Genomic DNA, 15,530 nt, shown 5'->3' with positions numbered 1-15,530 from the left:
TTCCTGCTAATAAAATTAACCAGAAACTCAATTTCTTTAGTAAGCTGTCTATCATCAGCAAACTGCAATACCATGAAACAAGCTCCAGGGATTTACAAGGGTTTCTTGTCGCCTTTTTTTCTCTCTAGTATTCTCTTATATAGATTAGATGTTGTACTTAAATTAACAGTTCAGAATATAAATTGAATCATGTATAAAGTGATAGCATTAAGTTCTATAGAAAAAAAAAACATAATATGTGTAATAAATTGAAAACTCGGAGTGTTACAAAAAATCATTATTTCTACAAAATTGACCATAAGTTTTTATTAAAAAATGTGTATCCACTGCTGCCACAACGATGTACTGGACTAATGAAGAAAAACTAAAAAAAAAAAACAAATTACCAAAAGAAATGGTTTGTATTTCAAGATATTTGAATATGTAGATACCTAGTGAAGTTTCATCATTTTAATATGATCTTTTCGTAGGAATATGACATGGATAAATGTGCAGCCTAAAAAAAAAGGAAGGACGATAGATAATACCCGATAAAATTTAAAAATACTGGAGTAACGATACAAAATGATAATGTTGTGATAGTTTGATATTTGATTAGGACTGTAAGTTGACTGCGGGTCTTTTTTTTAGTGGTGCACGAGATACAGCAGCAAAAGGCGACTTTAACCAAACAGCGGGAAGATTACGTGAAAAAGGCGGTCGTATTGCGACGTGAACTGGACCAACTGAAACAACAAAAACAGGATTTGAATGGAGACGAACGGGCGGAGAAAGAATTGAGATCTGTATTAAGAGAAAATGAAAAATTACAGGTAAACATTTTCTTTTATTTATTTATTTATTTATAATACACGGGATCAACCCCATTACAAAAAATATATATATTTCTGAAAAAAAAATAAAAACTATACTACCTAACCAATAATTAAACCGTTTTACAAATAGTAACAATATTCTCTCAAAATCAGAACAATTAACAATGCAAAATTAGCTAAGAAAAAACAAAATATATTATTATCAATGACAATGATCAAATGTATTTCAAATTATTAATCATGGAGCAAAATTAATTCAAAAAACAAAATCCTACAAACTCTTAATAAGACTCCTAAAATGCAATAAGGAAATTCCCAAAACTTCAATTCCAGTAGAGTTTACCAGCCTCAAGGTCCTTTCGACAGGCGAGTGCATAGCATAGTTGGTATGATGATAAGGCAAAGAAAACAATCGATTTACCCTCAGATTACGGTGTGGAATATTAAATGAAATTCTATTAAGTAATTCGGGACAAATCACAAGGCCATTCAAAAGTTTATAAATAAACACCAAATTATTCTCAGTGCTTCTGTTAAGTAAACTCTGCATATTCAGCAAGTTTATTGCTTCATCATAACAATGGTCATTAGGAACTGGAATGTGAAGTTTATAAAGGCAGAACCGTAGAAATTTATTTTGAACCCTCTCCAGTGCCATACAATTATTCATGTACAGAGGAGACCAAATTATTGATCCATACTCCAACAAAGAGACAACAAGTGATATGTACAACCTTTTGCAAGTTTCAACTGACAGATCCTTACAATTGCGCAGGACAAAACCAAGGACCTTAGATGCTTTAGTTATAATAGTATTTACATGGGTATTAAAATTCAATTGTTCATCAAAAAAGATACCAAGGTCCTTTACTACTTCAGTGTACCTAAGATTAACATTATCAATAGTATAGGAGGAAGTTACCCGTTTGTTTCTTTTGTAGAAACTAATGTAACTGCATTTACCCACATTCAGAGCCAAACTATTACCAACACACCATTCACACAATCTATTCAGATCATCTTGCAAGAGAACCATGTCTTGTTCTGAACTGATCACCCTATAAATCATCTGCAAAAAGTCTCAATTTTTCTAGTAATAAGCTATGATTGACACTGTCAAATGCCTTGGAAAAGTCTGTATATATTACATCCACTTGTTCACCCCTCTCCAAAGCATTTAACAGAGCACCCTGATACTAGGGATGTGCGATACTGAGGAAAGTACCGGTATTTCGGATCGTATCGTATCGTTTTAAAAGTACCGGTTGGTTACAATATCGACAAGTTCAGTACCGATATTCCAAGTATCGTACGATGGATTTAACTAAATATATATATATTTTTTTAAATGTTAAATTAGCGCGGACTGGTATGGTCAATACTGATAATTTTAGTATTATTTATTGAAATATTATTTATTAACAGCATTTATTTCGAAATAACTACAAGTGAAAATTTGACATTTGTCGTCACTTAAATTAAAACCGAACAATATAAAACATTAAAACGTAAGACAAAAATAATTATTCTAGAAATTGAAAAATAATTACAAATTCCAGTAACTTAATTCTAACGAATTTAAAAATAATAGCCTTGAAAGTCTCCAAGAAGTCTGTTTTTGAAGGTAGACAATGGTACAGTGAAAACATCTTCTCGAACTTGCATTGTCTTATTTATTTAATGTAACACGACGTTTCGGTTGGTAAGTATCTCCAACCGTTATCAAGTGTAAACTGTTTTAAACTGGTCCAGTTTACAGTTGATAACGGTTGGAGATACTTACCAACCGAAACGTCGTGTTACATTAAATAAATAAGACAATGCAAGTTCGACCAGATGTTTCCAAGAAGTCTGTTACGGCATTCATCCATTATCGCATCAGCCTTTGAAAATAGGCGTTCAGAAAATGGGTTGCATCTGCCAACACTACGGATAAACAGAAAGACAGAACGAAACAGGAGTAAATCCGTGCTTCACTGCTTCATTCATATTAATTTATGTGGTATCTTTTTGATTAAATTAAATTTATTTCATAGCATTCTTCGATACGAGATATGATAGGTACTGCACAAAACTCAAACGGATCGGACCGTATCGTACGTTAAAGTAACGGTACAAAATATCGAGTATCGGAAGAAAAAATACCGGTACTCGAGAAAATCGTATCGTATCGCACATCCTTACCTGATACAGCAACAAGTTTGTAATAGCAGACTTGCCACGACTGAAGCCATGCTGTTCACTTAACAGAAGTTGCAATAAAAATTAATTTGGTCATAAATATGACTGTCTAGAAGTTTTGGGATGGCAGACTGTACACACACACTCCTGTAATTGATCATTTCATTAGTAGCCTCACATTTAAATATAGGCGTAATAAAACTGAGTTTCCACTGGGATGAAAAAACTGTCAGGTCTAAAGACCTACTGAATAAAATAAAGAGGGGATAATAGAGGGCACATACACATTTTCTCAAAAAATAATTGGGTATACCATCAGGGCCAGCACTAAGTTTAAGTAAATTTTACTTCTTTATAACTAATGAATAGATTAATTATGTCAGTAATTAAATAAAATAATTCATTTTAGGATGAAATTCAAGGAAAGCTTAAGGCAATACTAAACGTAATAGAGATGCTTTCAAGTATAATAAAAGATGGCAAAAAAGCGTCTGATCTGGAAGCGGAATTGAGTAGAGAGGAGATTGAGGAGTCCCATACACCTAAAAGAGATCCTCCTAATAAGGAAAACAGCAAAGGAATGGAGAGATCTCGGTCGGGTAGTCGAACCAGATTAGATAGAGAGAAATCCGTACACTCTGAGAAAATTACTGATATGATTGGTAACGAGAAGTAAGTATCAATAAGTGTTGGCTATTACATGATATATACTTTTTAATATCTCAATATTATACAGTTTAAACATCCTTATTCGAAGATTTTGTGCATAATACTTTTTTTTGTAATGAGATTTCTAGTTAAGGCTGATGGCTTTACTATAATTCCTAGTACAGAACAGAAGGTATATTTTTTATTTATTCAATTTCTATATGAGTTCAAAAGAGTACGTATGTATTCATATATGCACATATTTATTGTAAAATTGTTAATATTAACTGTTAACAGTTTTACAATAAATATAATATATGGTACTTACAGTAATATATTTTTTTAAATATAAATATATAAGTTATGTATATAAATCGATAAATCAATGTTAAAATATGGCGAATCAATGTTATGGCGATTATGAAAAAGTTGCTTAATATTTCTTGCTTCCACTACAGTCTTTGGTAGTTATTTCTGCTATATATGCAGCCTTTGAGTATTTATTTCTAAAGTTATTGTTGGATCTTAGATTGTGCTTATGGTACATCTTAATAAAATTGTTTTGAGTTCTTTGAATTACCTAATCAGTATCCTGGAAGGTTTTCCCAGCATGGAATTAAGGATCTGATATATGGAAGGATAAAACTATATTCCAATTTAGATGTTAGATTAGTCGTAATTGGGCTTAAGTATCTGCAGTCTTAAGTATTATCTATCAGTTATTGTTTGGTTATTTACATTTGTGGTTGGTGTTTTTGATTGTTAACTTGTCACAATTTGTTGACATCAAATAATTTTGAGTGAATTTAGTTTGATTTAGATGCCTAAGCAAAGTTTTGCTTGTGTTAAGTTTATCAAAAAATGGTACGTCTTAGTGAGCGAGAGCGAATAGAGATTTTGATGATGATTGGTTATGGAAACAGGATGCGCACTCAGATGGAAGTCTGTGAAATTTATCATGCCAAGTATCCTGATAGGCCACGTATATCTCAAAGTACTGTCAGTAAAATAGAACAGAAATATCGGGATTTGGGTCATGTCAGGGATAATTATACGAAAGGTCGGTCAAGTATATCAGAAGAGAAGCAACTAAATGTTTTGCTGGCAGTTGAAGAAGATTGCCATAAAACGACTCGCAATATTGCGTTAGAAAATCAGATATCCCAGACATCCGTCGTTAAGTATTTAGGTATAAATAAATGGCACCCTTACAAAGTTCAATTGGTTCATGAACTAAATGAAGATGACCCAGATAGGCGTTTAGAATTTTGTGAGAGACTTATGGACTTGTACAATTTTCAAAAAAAATTGTATTTTCTGATGAGGCAACGTTTTGTCTTCATGGTAGTGTAAACCGGCAAAACTGCCGATATTGGGCTACTGAAAATCTGCACTGGATGATGGAGTGCCACAGCCAAGTCCCTCAAAAAGTAAATGTTTGGGCGGGGGTGATTAAAAACAGGGTTATAGGGCCCTTTTTCTTTGAAGGATACTTGAATGGTGAGAGGTATTTAGAGTTTTTAGAAAATGACTTGGTTCCATGCCTTGCCACTTTATACCCCGATCCAGAAGACCCGGATATATTAGATAATTCCTTATGGTATCAGCAAGATGGAGCTCCAGCCCATTACACTCGTCCCGTGCGCCAGTACCTGGATACCGTTTTCCCTGGACGTTGGATTGGTCGGAGGGGTGCAATTGAATGGCCGGCCAGATCGCCGGATCTGACTCCTTTAGATTTTTTTTTGTGGGGGTATCTTAAGTCCAAAGTTTATGTTAATCGGCCAAACAACATTGAAGACTTAAAAATTAGAATAACGGAAGAAATAAGATTGATAGAACCTTCTGTTATCGATAACGTTTTACAAGAATTTCAGCATCGACTGGGATATTGCCAAGAGGTTCGTGGCAGCCATTTTCAACACTTAATAAATTAATTAAAATATTTTTATGTATTCTTGCTTGATATAAATAACTCTTCCAAAAATAGCCTTTTATTGTGTTCAATCGTCAACGGTCGAGTTTAGGTATAGGACATGGTACATAAAATGTACTTAGAATTTGATGTAGAACCTAAATCTAAAATAAAAAATAAATGTTTACATTTAAAAAAATTACGTTGATGACCGTAACTTATTTTTGGGCCACCCTGTATACATAAAATTATAGTAAGAAAACCCGCAGTTAAAAATAAAAATCGACATGTCCGAGCGTTTTTTTTTTGAACATACCCCTGAATTTTAAATGAATTTATTCCAACCTTTACGTTCGCACTGTATATAATATATATATATATATATTCTTTCCTTATTAATTATTTACTTCATTCTTAAGTTTTTTCAAGTTTCTCTGTCTCCTCATTTTTAATAAATTTTCATCTTTTGTATAGATTGTTTCTTTCTTTCACTTTTTTCATGTCCTCCAATCAATAATTATTATAAATTTGTATGTTACATTCTTTCTTGCAAAAACTCTTTGATTATATAATTAACTCTGCTAGTTCACTAAATGATGTAATGCCATCTCATAATTTTTGAAATTTTTTTCTCATTTTGTTCTTACTCTTTTATATACATGATTTAATGATCTGGTATAAAGTAATTTATAAGAGTAATAGGTTTTTAGAAAAATAGTTATTAGTAAAAATATGATCAAAATCTAGAAGTTCTTTCAGTTTCCCTCATTGCATATTCAGGAATAACTATATTTTGAATAATAAAAGCACTCATTTTGATTATATTTGTATATACCTTAATTGCTTTTGATTCATTTATTTAAATTGAAGTCTGTCTAAGGGGTGTATAAAAATCATTGTATCATTTCTAGATTGCATGATTCACACTTATATGCAGATATACAGTTACCAAATTGCAATTACTTTCTTCTATTTCTTTAAAAGTGCCTTTATTTCATGTTCTAAATAATTCTTAATAAACAAACTTGCACCACCACCTCTCAAGTTTCTGCAATAATGTACACGTATAGTTTGGCAGGTTAAAATATAGAGCTTCATCTTGTTCACTTTTATTTATAATGTATACAAGGTCATCAACTTCTAATATTTATATGCAGTATATTAAGTTCTTACTCCATTTTAAAATCTTAATGCCCTTTTTTTGCAATTTTGGAACTTTTTTTATTTTTGCACTCAAAAAAGGTTTGCTGTTTATTGTTGTTCCTCCTTTGGTATTGTTTTTGTTACTATTAATAGTATTTAATTAAAAATAATTTGAGAAACGTAAAAACTATATGAATTAAACACTAATTATTTATAGCAGGTTGGGAAAGGCGGGAAGACTTTTTTCCACAAATAAAAATGCCAATCTTTTTCAAGAGTCAGGCATTTGGATGAGTTACTCATCATCATTAGAGTCTTACACTACATCGCTGTGATGTTTACAATAAACAGATATTATATATTTTATTTATTAATGAAAGGTCTGACAACATAAGAACCTATTTTAAAAATGAATTAAATAACAGTATTTTATAGATGCATAAAAACAAAGGGATTCACCTACAATGACATTTAATGTATGGCATATAAGTATTTGGTTTAACGGAACATAAATCTACTTATAATAAGGAAAAGTTTAATAGATGTGATGGTATTCTGGTATATGTCAGATAAGATATTAAAGTAGAGCCATCTTTTGAGTTTATTGATGAAATTAAATGTATCCAACTTCGACTAGGGTCAAATCAAAACAAATGAAGTTAGGAAAAGGCAGAACAGGTGATATACTAATTTCAACTTACGTAATTATTTAGGACCAATAAAACATATATAAACAAATTATTAATCAAATAAAAATATAGAGGCTGTCTTGATCACTTTTCTGTTAAGAACGAAAACGAAATTAATGTCCGCTGTCCTTTTTCTGTAATAATGACATTATTGAAACTAAGAGTAATACATTCTTAGGAATGGCATTAAAAAAATTTATATAAACTATAAAAAATTAAGAACCGATTTAAATACATGAATCAACGTTTACCAAACCCAGAGTCTTGACGCCGCAACGTCAAATTTTATTAATACATTGTAATTCATTACTAGAACTGCACAAATAATTAAACAAAGTAATACAAGAAATGGGTAATATAAAAATGAGTGCGTAACGAAAAGTTTATTTCAACAAATTAAATAGATAACAGAAACTAGATATAAAATTTCAATTTCTCTTCTAGATATTGTTACGTATATTACGACACCGGCCTCCATTGGTGTCGCGCCTGTGATAAATTCCCAGAAACCGCAAAAGAGTTTTTGCAGCATCTGCACAGCGATCAGCACCAAGAAAGGGCCAAAGAAAACGAAGTTGACACCACTCCGTGGCATAAGTTGCCCGTAGAGCCTCTTCTGCCTAGTTATGACGATGCCCCTAAAAAAAGGATACCAATTAAAGGTAAAAGATAAGGAATTTAATTTTAAGATCTAAGCTTAGTTGAATTTAACACCAGATAAATTAATTCTTTAAGAGTTCATATCACATATGATATATGTCATATGATAAGTCATATGATAACTCACCAGTAAATAACTATGCAAGATTAAAGAGAGAGGCAAACTATACACTAAATGGAAAAGAAGTGGAATCCAATATGCTGAAAGAGAAAATAGGTTCATAAAAGTAAGGGGAAGCTATAAAAACTTGGAGTGTAATGAATGAAATTTGTGAACAGAATTATAGAAAATAGGAAACAAAATATAGAGAATTATAGGTTATAATGCAGAAACTCTACTAATCTAATATTTATTTTTCGTAAATTAACAAATTGGAACAATAAATAGTAGTATACCTAACTTCAATGAGCAAAGAAGTCAAAAAACAATTTTCTTGCAGCCTATAGACTTTTAGACGAAATCAAAGAAATAATAAGTGATTAAAAAAATGATTATTCACCAGTAGTTATTTATTACCTTATTACAAAAAAATGAAGCGATGGAATTATTAGAAATCATTGGAAACTGTATGGTAAAACTAATCAATAACATACTAGAAAAGGGAGTATTCCTTAAAGAGTTGAAAATTGGCAAGATAACACTTATTTATAAAAAAGAAAGTAGATCAGAGGTGAATTACTAAAGGCCCATTACACTTCTAAACAATTTCTCAAAAATCTTGGCAAAGGTCATTAATTTGTAATTTCATTGATGCAAGTTTGGATTTGTCATCAACCAGTATAAATTTTAAAATTAAAGCACTGTACTGCTTGTATTGGAGTGACAGTTGATCTTTTAGAATATATATGAAAGTAATTAAATAAAAATAAGTTCGTCTTTATGGTCTTCATAGATCTTCAAAAAGCCTTTGATACTGTGAACCTATATTTAATGTTAGATTAATTGATAAACATGGAGTTCAGCTATACGTACCTGCCATGAACTGCTGAAATCATATTCTACAAATCACAAGGCTTTGTCCTGGAACCATTTAAGTACTTACCATATGTGCATAGTTTACAATTTACCGGACTTGCGTCAAAATAATAATAATAATAATAATCATCATCTTTATTTAGCATAAATAGCTACATACAAAAACAAAAAATACTTACTTATGTTCATCGAAGAAACGGAATATATTAGAGGAAAGCATATATAGCTATTTTAAAACGTATGTATAAGTTGGCTGAAAACAAGGTATGTATTTGTTACAAAAAGGTTTATAAGTAAAAGAAAAAGATAAGCAAAACATCTTACACTTAAGTTAAACAATACCGATTCAAGAGAAGTGGCTCAGTAGAAATACTTTGGTCTCACAATAGTAAACGATCTGGCTTATTGAACAAATGGAAAACATATATATATTTTTTAATGACTTTGTGTCGAGCACATTTAGTAACAAGTTCCTAGCGGAACACGGTATTTATGTTGTATGATTGGCTCTTATCTCACCAGTGGCGGATTTGCCAGTGAGGCAAGGGAGGCGACGCCTCACTTTGCATATAGAAAAAAAATACGGTATTAAATTTTGTAGCATTTGTTAAAAAAATAAAAATCAATCATAATATAAAATCTTTTAAAAATTAATTTCGATAAGATAGTAGTATGTTAATCCGGTTGAAGCAACAACGGATGCAACCGTAAAATCTATAACTAACGTCTAAATCCTATAGTCAGTGGTACCTTCCCGTTGCCTCATAATTTACAACTTTATGACGGTGCTTTCTGAGCTTTACCCGTCCATACAATTACAAAATAGAAAATAACTGTTGATTGAATATTTGGGGAAAATTGGGTTGAAAGAGGTGGACCAATTCAATGGCCACCTCGCTCCCCTGACTTAAATCCAATAGATAGGGACACCTTAAAAGTGGGGTTTATGCTAGTCCCATACAAATAATAGAAGAGTTTAGAAATAAAATTGTAAATACTTGCGAAGAAGTGAGAAAAAGACCTCGAATTTTAGCTCGAGTGCGTCGTTGAATGATTCGTCGAGTAAGAAGGTGTACAGAAATGTTTTCCAAAGCACCTGTGATTTTTTTACCAAAAATTAATAAATCAATTTTGTCCAGTGGCATGCAATAAAACGATATTTTTTTTTTCTCAAAAACGAAGTGAGATATGAAAAAAATACTAGAGGAGAGAAAGTTGTATTTTTAAATGCTTAATCAAACAACAAATATTATTTGACAAAAAGGCAGTGGCGTACATTTTTTTCCAATAATATTTGCTAAGATATCTCCCGGGACCCCACTGGACCTTAATTGCAATTTTAATCTAATTAGGGCTAAATTAGCCTCTTAATAAAGTAAATATTTTTTTTAATATTAATAAAAAAAATTTTATTAAAAAAATAAAATTATCACCTTTTATCTTAAAAACTGTGCATTTCCGGACCCATGTTTAGAGAAACTTTTTCTCATGTTTTTTTACAAGGAATCACCCATTCAAAAATCTCCGTCTATTTTTCGAACACCCTGTATAGGTCTGGTATAGAGGTTAATTTCTTCTTTGTTTTTGCATGTATTATTTACATTATAATAATAAATAACCGTTATACAAGTTATTTTATTCAGAACTTTAATTCTTTAAAATGCTTTGTTTCAAATTAAATCAAGGTAAATAGCGCATAGTGTTTGTTTTTGCCAAAAAACTAATAAATTTATAATAAAAGTTTTGTTGGAATTACATTATCTAAAAATAGCGGTTTAATACGGCATTATTTTGCAATAACGACTTAAAATATTCAAATAATTAGAATTAAATTGAAGGCTTAATATGTTCGGTCGTTTTATAATACCTGTTAGGGCCCATTTTTTTTAAGTAATAGAACTGAAACATATATTATAATTTTATTGAAGTTGAAGAAGTAGTCCATATTATAATTCCATAAGAAAGTATATTAGAAAGTCCATAAGAAAGTATATTATAATTACTTTCTGGGTTTCGCCTCACGTACCAAAACCCTCCAGATCCTCCACTGTATCTCACAGCCACCTATAAAAATATCAAACAAATTAGAAAAACTCATTGGTTCACTTAATTATCTAAAAACTTATATCTAACTCTCTATAATATAACAAATGGAAAATATAATTAATATCCTTGCCCCAACGATTGGCAATATAAAGCGTTGTGCACATCAATTAAATGAAAAATCACGTTACTTATTATATAATAGTCTGATTGCGCCACATTTGCGGTACCTATAATCCAGTTGGGGAAAATACGAGTTACTATGTATGGAGTAGGTCGCAAACGTGTCAAAATAAAGCTGTAAAAAGTATATTCTCTCTCTAAACTATTACAACCTAGCAGAAGACTTGTACATAAAATACCCATTTTTAAATGTGCGGCAACTAAACGGATTTGTACAGTGCCAATTGGCAATTGAAAAGTGCCAAGACTCCGATTTTAGATGCGTGCACAGACATTCAATGAGATTCTCGTAAAAATGACGAACCATAATAATAAATAACCTTTAATCTTAAGAAATATATTAAACAATAAAATTAATAACAAGTTGCAAAAATTGTTACATGACTTTTCAATATATTTAAATTATATTAACCGTATTGTCTATTTGTCATTAATAGCTATTTCTCTAGTCTAAATTTTTATTTAAATCCAACCCGGATTCCTCTGGATATTCCTTTATAGTTTTTTTTATTTCAGGTTTACAATTTTTTATATCCGCTCCATCTTGGTATTGTAAGCTGTGCGACGTCTGGATTGGCGATTTGCATTGCGCTTCGCACCATTTAAAGTCGCAGGCCCATTTTCAAAATTACGAGGTGAGTAACAGTAAATTTTATAAAGTTGAAGAATAAGTTCAGTGTTGCAGTGGAGTTAATCGTTTAATGGGTAACTGAAAGTATTCCGGTCGCTAAATTTATTTAAAACCATCCATCCAACATGTTTCTCGGACAAGGTTAAATGGTTAAAACGAATAAAAATAAACAAAAATTACATATTAAAATACATGTGAATGGGACAAAACTTGGGTTTACTAAAACTTAAAGCTATATAATGAATAGATTATTGACCTATTGTTTTAATTTTTGTTTATTTTTATTCGTTTTAACCATTTTAGCTTGTTTGAGGCACTAGACGTATAACTTTGACAGAACCCCTTAATTGTTATCCCTGATGATGGACATGTTCTATGTCCGAAATATAGATTGATGGTTTTAAATAAATTTATTGACCGGAATACTGTCAGTTACCTTTTAGTAAATTTTATGTTCTATATGAAGAAAATATCATTTTTTACTAACGCTTTTACGTCTTTAGTATCATCGAAGTGTTTCAATTTGATGTTAGTAGCAATTAAATAGGAAAAAATCGAATGACTGGAAGGTATCAAGAGGGTGTATGTAACTCGTGAGAAATGAGTTTTGTATACTCGTGTTATGTTTGCTTTTGAGGGATCAGAATCAATTATTAATGTGAAATGCATCTCTACACTTGATATTTCAGGACATTTAAAGTGTTTTTTTAAGAAAAAATCATCCAGAAAGTTTGCCCAGGCAATTAAGAAATATGACTTCAAATGCTTTAAGAAGTTTTTATGTTTCTACACTTCCAGGTAGTTGAAAATCACTATTATCAATGTGTCCTTAAGTAATAGAAAGAAATGTACTATTACAGGAATAAATTTGGAAAATTTCTATCCTTAAGAATATTTTCCAGAAGCGTTAGGATAGCTCTTATTCCATAGTCATTAAAAAGGAATGAACTTTCCATGATTGTACGCAGTGTTTATAAATAGGTGTGATAATAGTAATTTAGAAATCATCAGGTAGCTTCTCTATATAATTTATTTAGCAGAAAAAAACAACAATATTTATATATAAACATTTCCATTCCAAAAAATAATAGATTACATATAAAAATATAAATTAAACCAAGATTTTCACTATGGCATTTAAAAAACTGTGTGTGTATTATATTATTTCCACCATCCATAATGTCTAGCCCATAAAATAAAAAACCTTTAGAAATTATAAATAATTATAACTGTAATAATAAATTATGGATAACATTAAGAAAAAAAAAACATTATATAATATTAATTTTAATAAGATCACACAAGTGATAAGGCCTAAAAATCTACAAAATGTAAAATATGCCTATTATGCCCAAAACTCTTAAATTTTTTTCCCCAGTGAATTCCATAACTATAATCCTACTTATATAAACAAGACATGCATTATTAACTAGGAAATTACTATCTTTTATTACTTATTTGCATCAATTATATGCTTGTTTTCTAATATCTATTGGCAGATATACATGAGTATATCCTGTGCACTATGATTCCTTTCATTTGTCTAAGTGCCTCCTCTTTTTTATATCTGTACTCCTAACTTATCCAAAATTGGGCCGTCTTCACTCTGTCCCAGTCTTACAATTTCCAGGATGTGTGCTGCCTTGTCCCTCCCTAACCTCCGAATCTTCAAATTTAACTTTCAACTTAACAATCTACCTTTTCAGGGTATCATTTTCCTTCTGGACAGTACTGTACAGTTTTTCCAGAAAACTTGAAACATTTCTTTATTATCCCTTTTAGTTTTTTGTCGTTTATTTTTGCTACCGATGCATTTTTTTAACACTTAAAATAATCAAGAAAGTTCGTCCAGGCAATTGAAAAATATTACTTGAAATGCCTTAAAATAATGTTTTTCTTTCCATAATTCCAAGTGGTTAATCACTATTATCATTGATTAAATGATTTAACTGTCTGGAATTTTTTTTTTATTATTTAAGATTTTGTCATCAATAGTATCTATAACTGCTTTAAGAAAAAAATAGAAATAAATTTATTATTAAAGCAGGAGAATTTTTTTTTAAACTTTCTATTCTGACACTGAATAAATGATTTTGGAGAAGATGGTTAGCACTACATGTAAGAGGGAAGGGAATGAATTTTTCCATAATTTTACAGTTTATACAAATAGGTGTGATGATAGCATGCATTTTTGGTCAAGATCCAAGCTTCAAAGCCCATAAAATAGTTAAATAATTTGAGTAAAGAGTAGGAAACAACTAAAATAATTCCATGGAATTTATTATTGTTTTAGGACATTCAGTGTAAGTTTAGGAGAATTGGAAAAATCTGGTATGTTATTTGATGTAAATTTTGGTTTATATTCAAGTGTACTTGAGCTGCATCAATGGGTTGAAAGCTGTAATGACATTGTTTATCATTAGCATACCATGTACAGAACATGAATTTAACTTAGAGAACAAATTTTATTGAGCTATGTGGTATAACAGTATAAAAAGGGAAAGCGGTTGAGTGAGAAAAACTATAACTTTCAAAAAATCTAATTGGAATGTCACTCAATGCAATACATTTTAATTAAATCTTCCTTTAGTGTCACTTCTTTAGTTTCTTAAGCTATTCTACTTCTTTTAAATCATTTCCTCATCCGATATTTTATTTTATTAACATTTTATTAACATAAAAGCTAATTTTCAAACAAATTTTTGCAGAATTTCGTACACCAGAATCCCCACTGGGAGACGGAATGGCTAAAAGACAGAGACACGGCCATGTCCCGGAATGGCAAAAAACAGGAAAAAGATTCCAGCGATTCCGATAGCGACGATAAGCAGAAACATCACAAGCGTAAACGCTCACACGAAAGGTAAACATTTTTCCAGAAAATTGTTAAAAAAATCATATAGATTTTTTTAAAATTTATATCATATATTTCGCCTAGTTAGACATCATCAAACAAAACAGCTTTGTTTCTAAATGTATTGCTGATTGTTGTTTTAGGTCTTATGGGGTCTACATAGGCGATTCGTGTTATTTGATAGTGATATTTTATAAACATTAAATATTACATTAATTTTATAAAGTATTAGATTGTATATGGTATTAAATCTACAGAGTTCAAGATATAGACAAAGGGTTCTGAAATCAACTGGGGCTCGCTGAGATTCTATTGAGCAAAAATTGTGCATAATTTTCAAGGATATGAATATCTAATTTAAATATAACTGTAAATTCCAGGAATAATCGTAAAATGGCTTTAAAAGCCCGAAGAAAGTAACTTTTTTTTTATTACCCTTTCTGAGCTCAAATGAATAAAATTGATATTAAAAGGCCTGAAATAAAATCAATGGAAAATTACTTGAAAAGCCTGGATCATATAAGAAATTGTATCATAAACGCCTGGAAGAAATAAACCTGAAATAGCGTTGAAGGAATTACCTCAGATTCAAACAGACTGGAATCAAAGTAAATATGAAATATACGAAGAATATACTCGAAAATGTGTCTGAAATAAAATTGTTTCTTGAACTTTGACAGCTTGGAAAACATTGCAAAAGTTGTAAAATTGACCAAAACATTAGAGGGTTAGAATGAGGTCTTCAGAGCAGTTTGAAATAAACTGAGGTTCGGTGGGATGCTATCGAGAAGA

At 30.7% G+C, this 15,530-nt stretch overlaps 1 protein-coding gene and 1 long non-coding RNA gene across 3 annotated transcripts in view; one reads left to right on the top strand and one right to left on the bottom strand.

The window, feature by feature from the left end:
• Positions 1–15,530, top strand: part of LOC126733751 (zinc finger matrin-type protein CG9776-like) — a 47,378-nt gene that overhangs the window by 1,104 nt on the left and 30,744 nt on the right. Inside the window, exons 2-7 of one of the 2 annotated variants that reach the window (XM_050437139.1) lie at positions 471–572; positions 631–812; positions 3,406–3,668; positions 7,836–8,053; positions 11,770–11,888; positions 14,593–14,747. In XM_050437139.1, the coding sequence (XP_050293096.1) occupies positions 3,451–3,668; positions 7,836–8,053; positions 11,770–11,888; positions 14,593–14,747 (710 nt within the window). In that variant the 5' untranslated portion in view covers positions 471–572; positions 631–812; positions 3,406–3,450. The remainder of the gene's footprint in view (positions 1–470; positions 573–630; positions 813–3,405; positions 3,669–7,835; positions 8,054–11,769; positions 11,889–14,592; positions 14,748–15,530) is intronic. The other variant, XM_050437138.1, reaches the window with a different exon arrangement.
• Positions 10,933–11,672, bottom strand: LOC126733753 (uncharacterized). The gene is made up of 2 exons (XR_007659852.1): positions 11,301–11,672; positions 10,933–11,091 (listed from the first exon to the last, which is right to left on the bottom strand). It is a non-coding gene; the product is annotated as an uncharacterized LOC126733753 (long non-coding RNA).

The sequence above is a fragment of the Anthonomus grandis genome, chromosome 3 (assembly GCF_022605725.1).
Source record: "Anthonomus grandis grandis chromosome 3, icAntGran1.3, whole genome shotgun sequence".
Taxonomy (NCBI): Eukaryota; Metazoa; Arthropoda; class Insecta; order Coleoptera; family Curculionidae; genus Anthonomus; species Anthonomus grandis.
The sequence above is the reverse complement of the archived record's forward strand: the minus strand, read 5'-3'. Positions and strand labels throughout refer to the sequence as shown.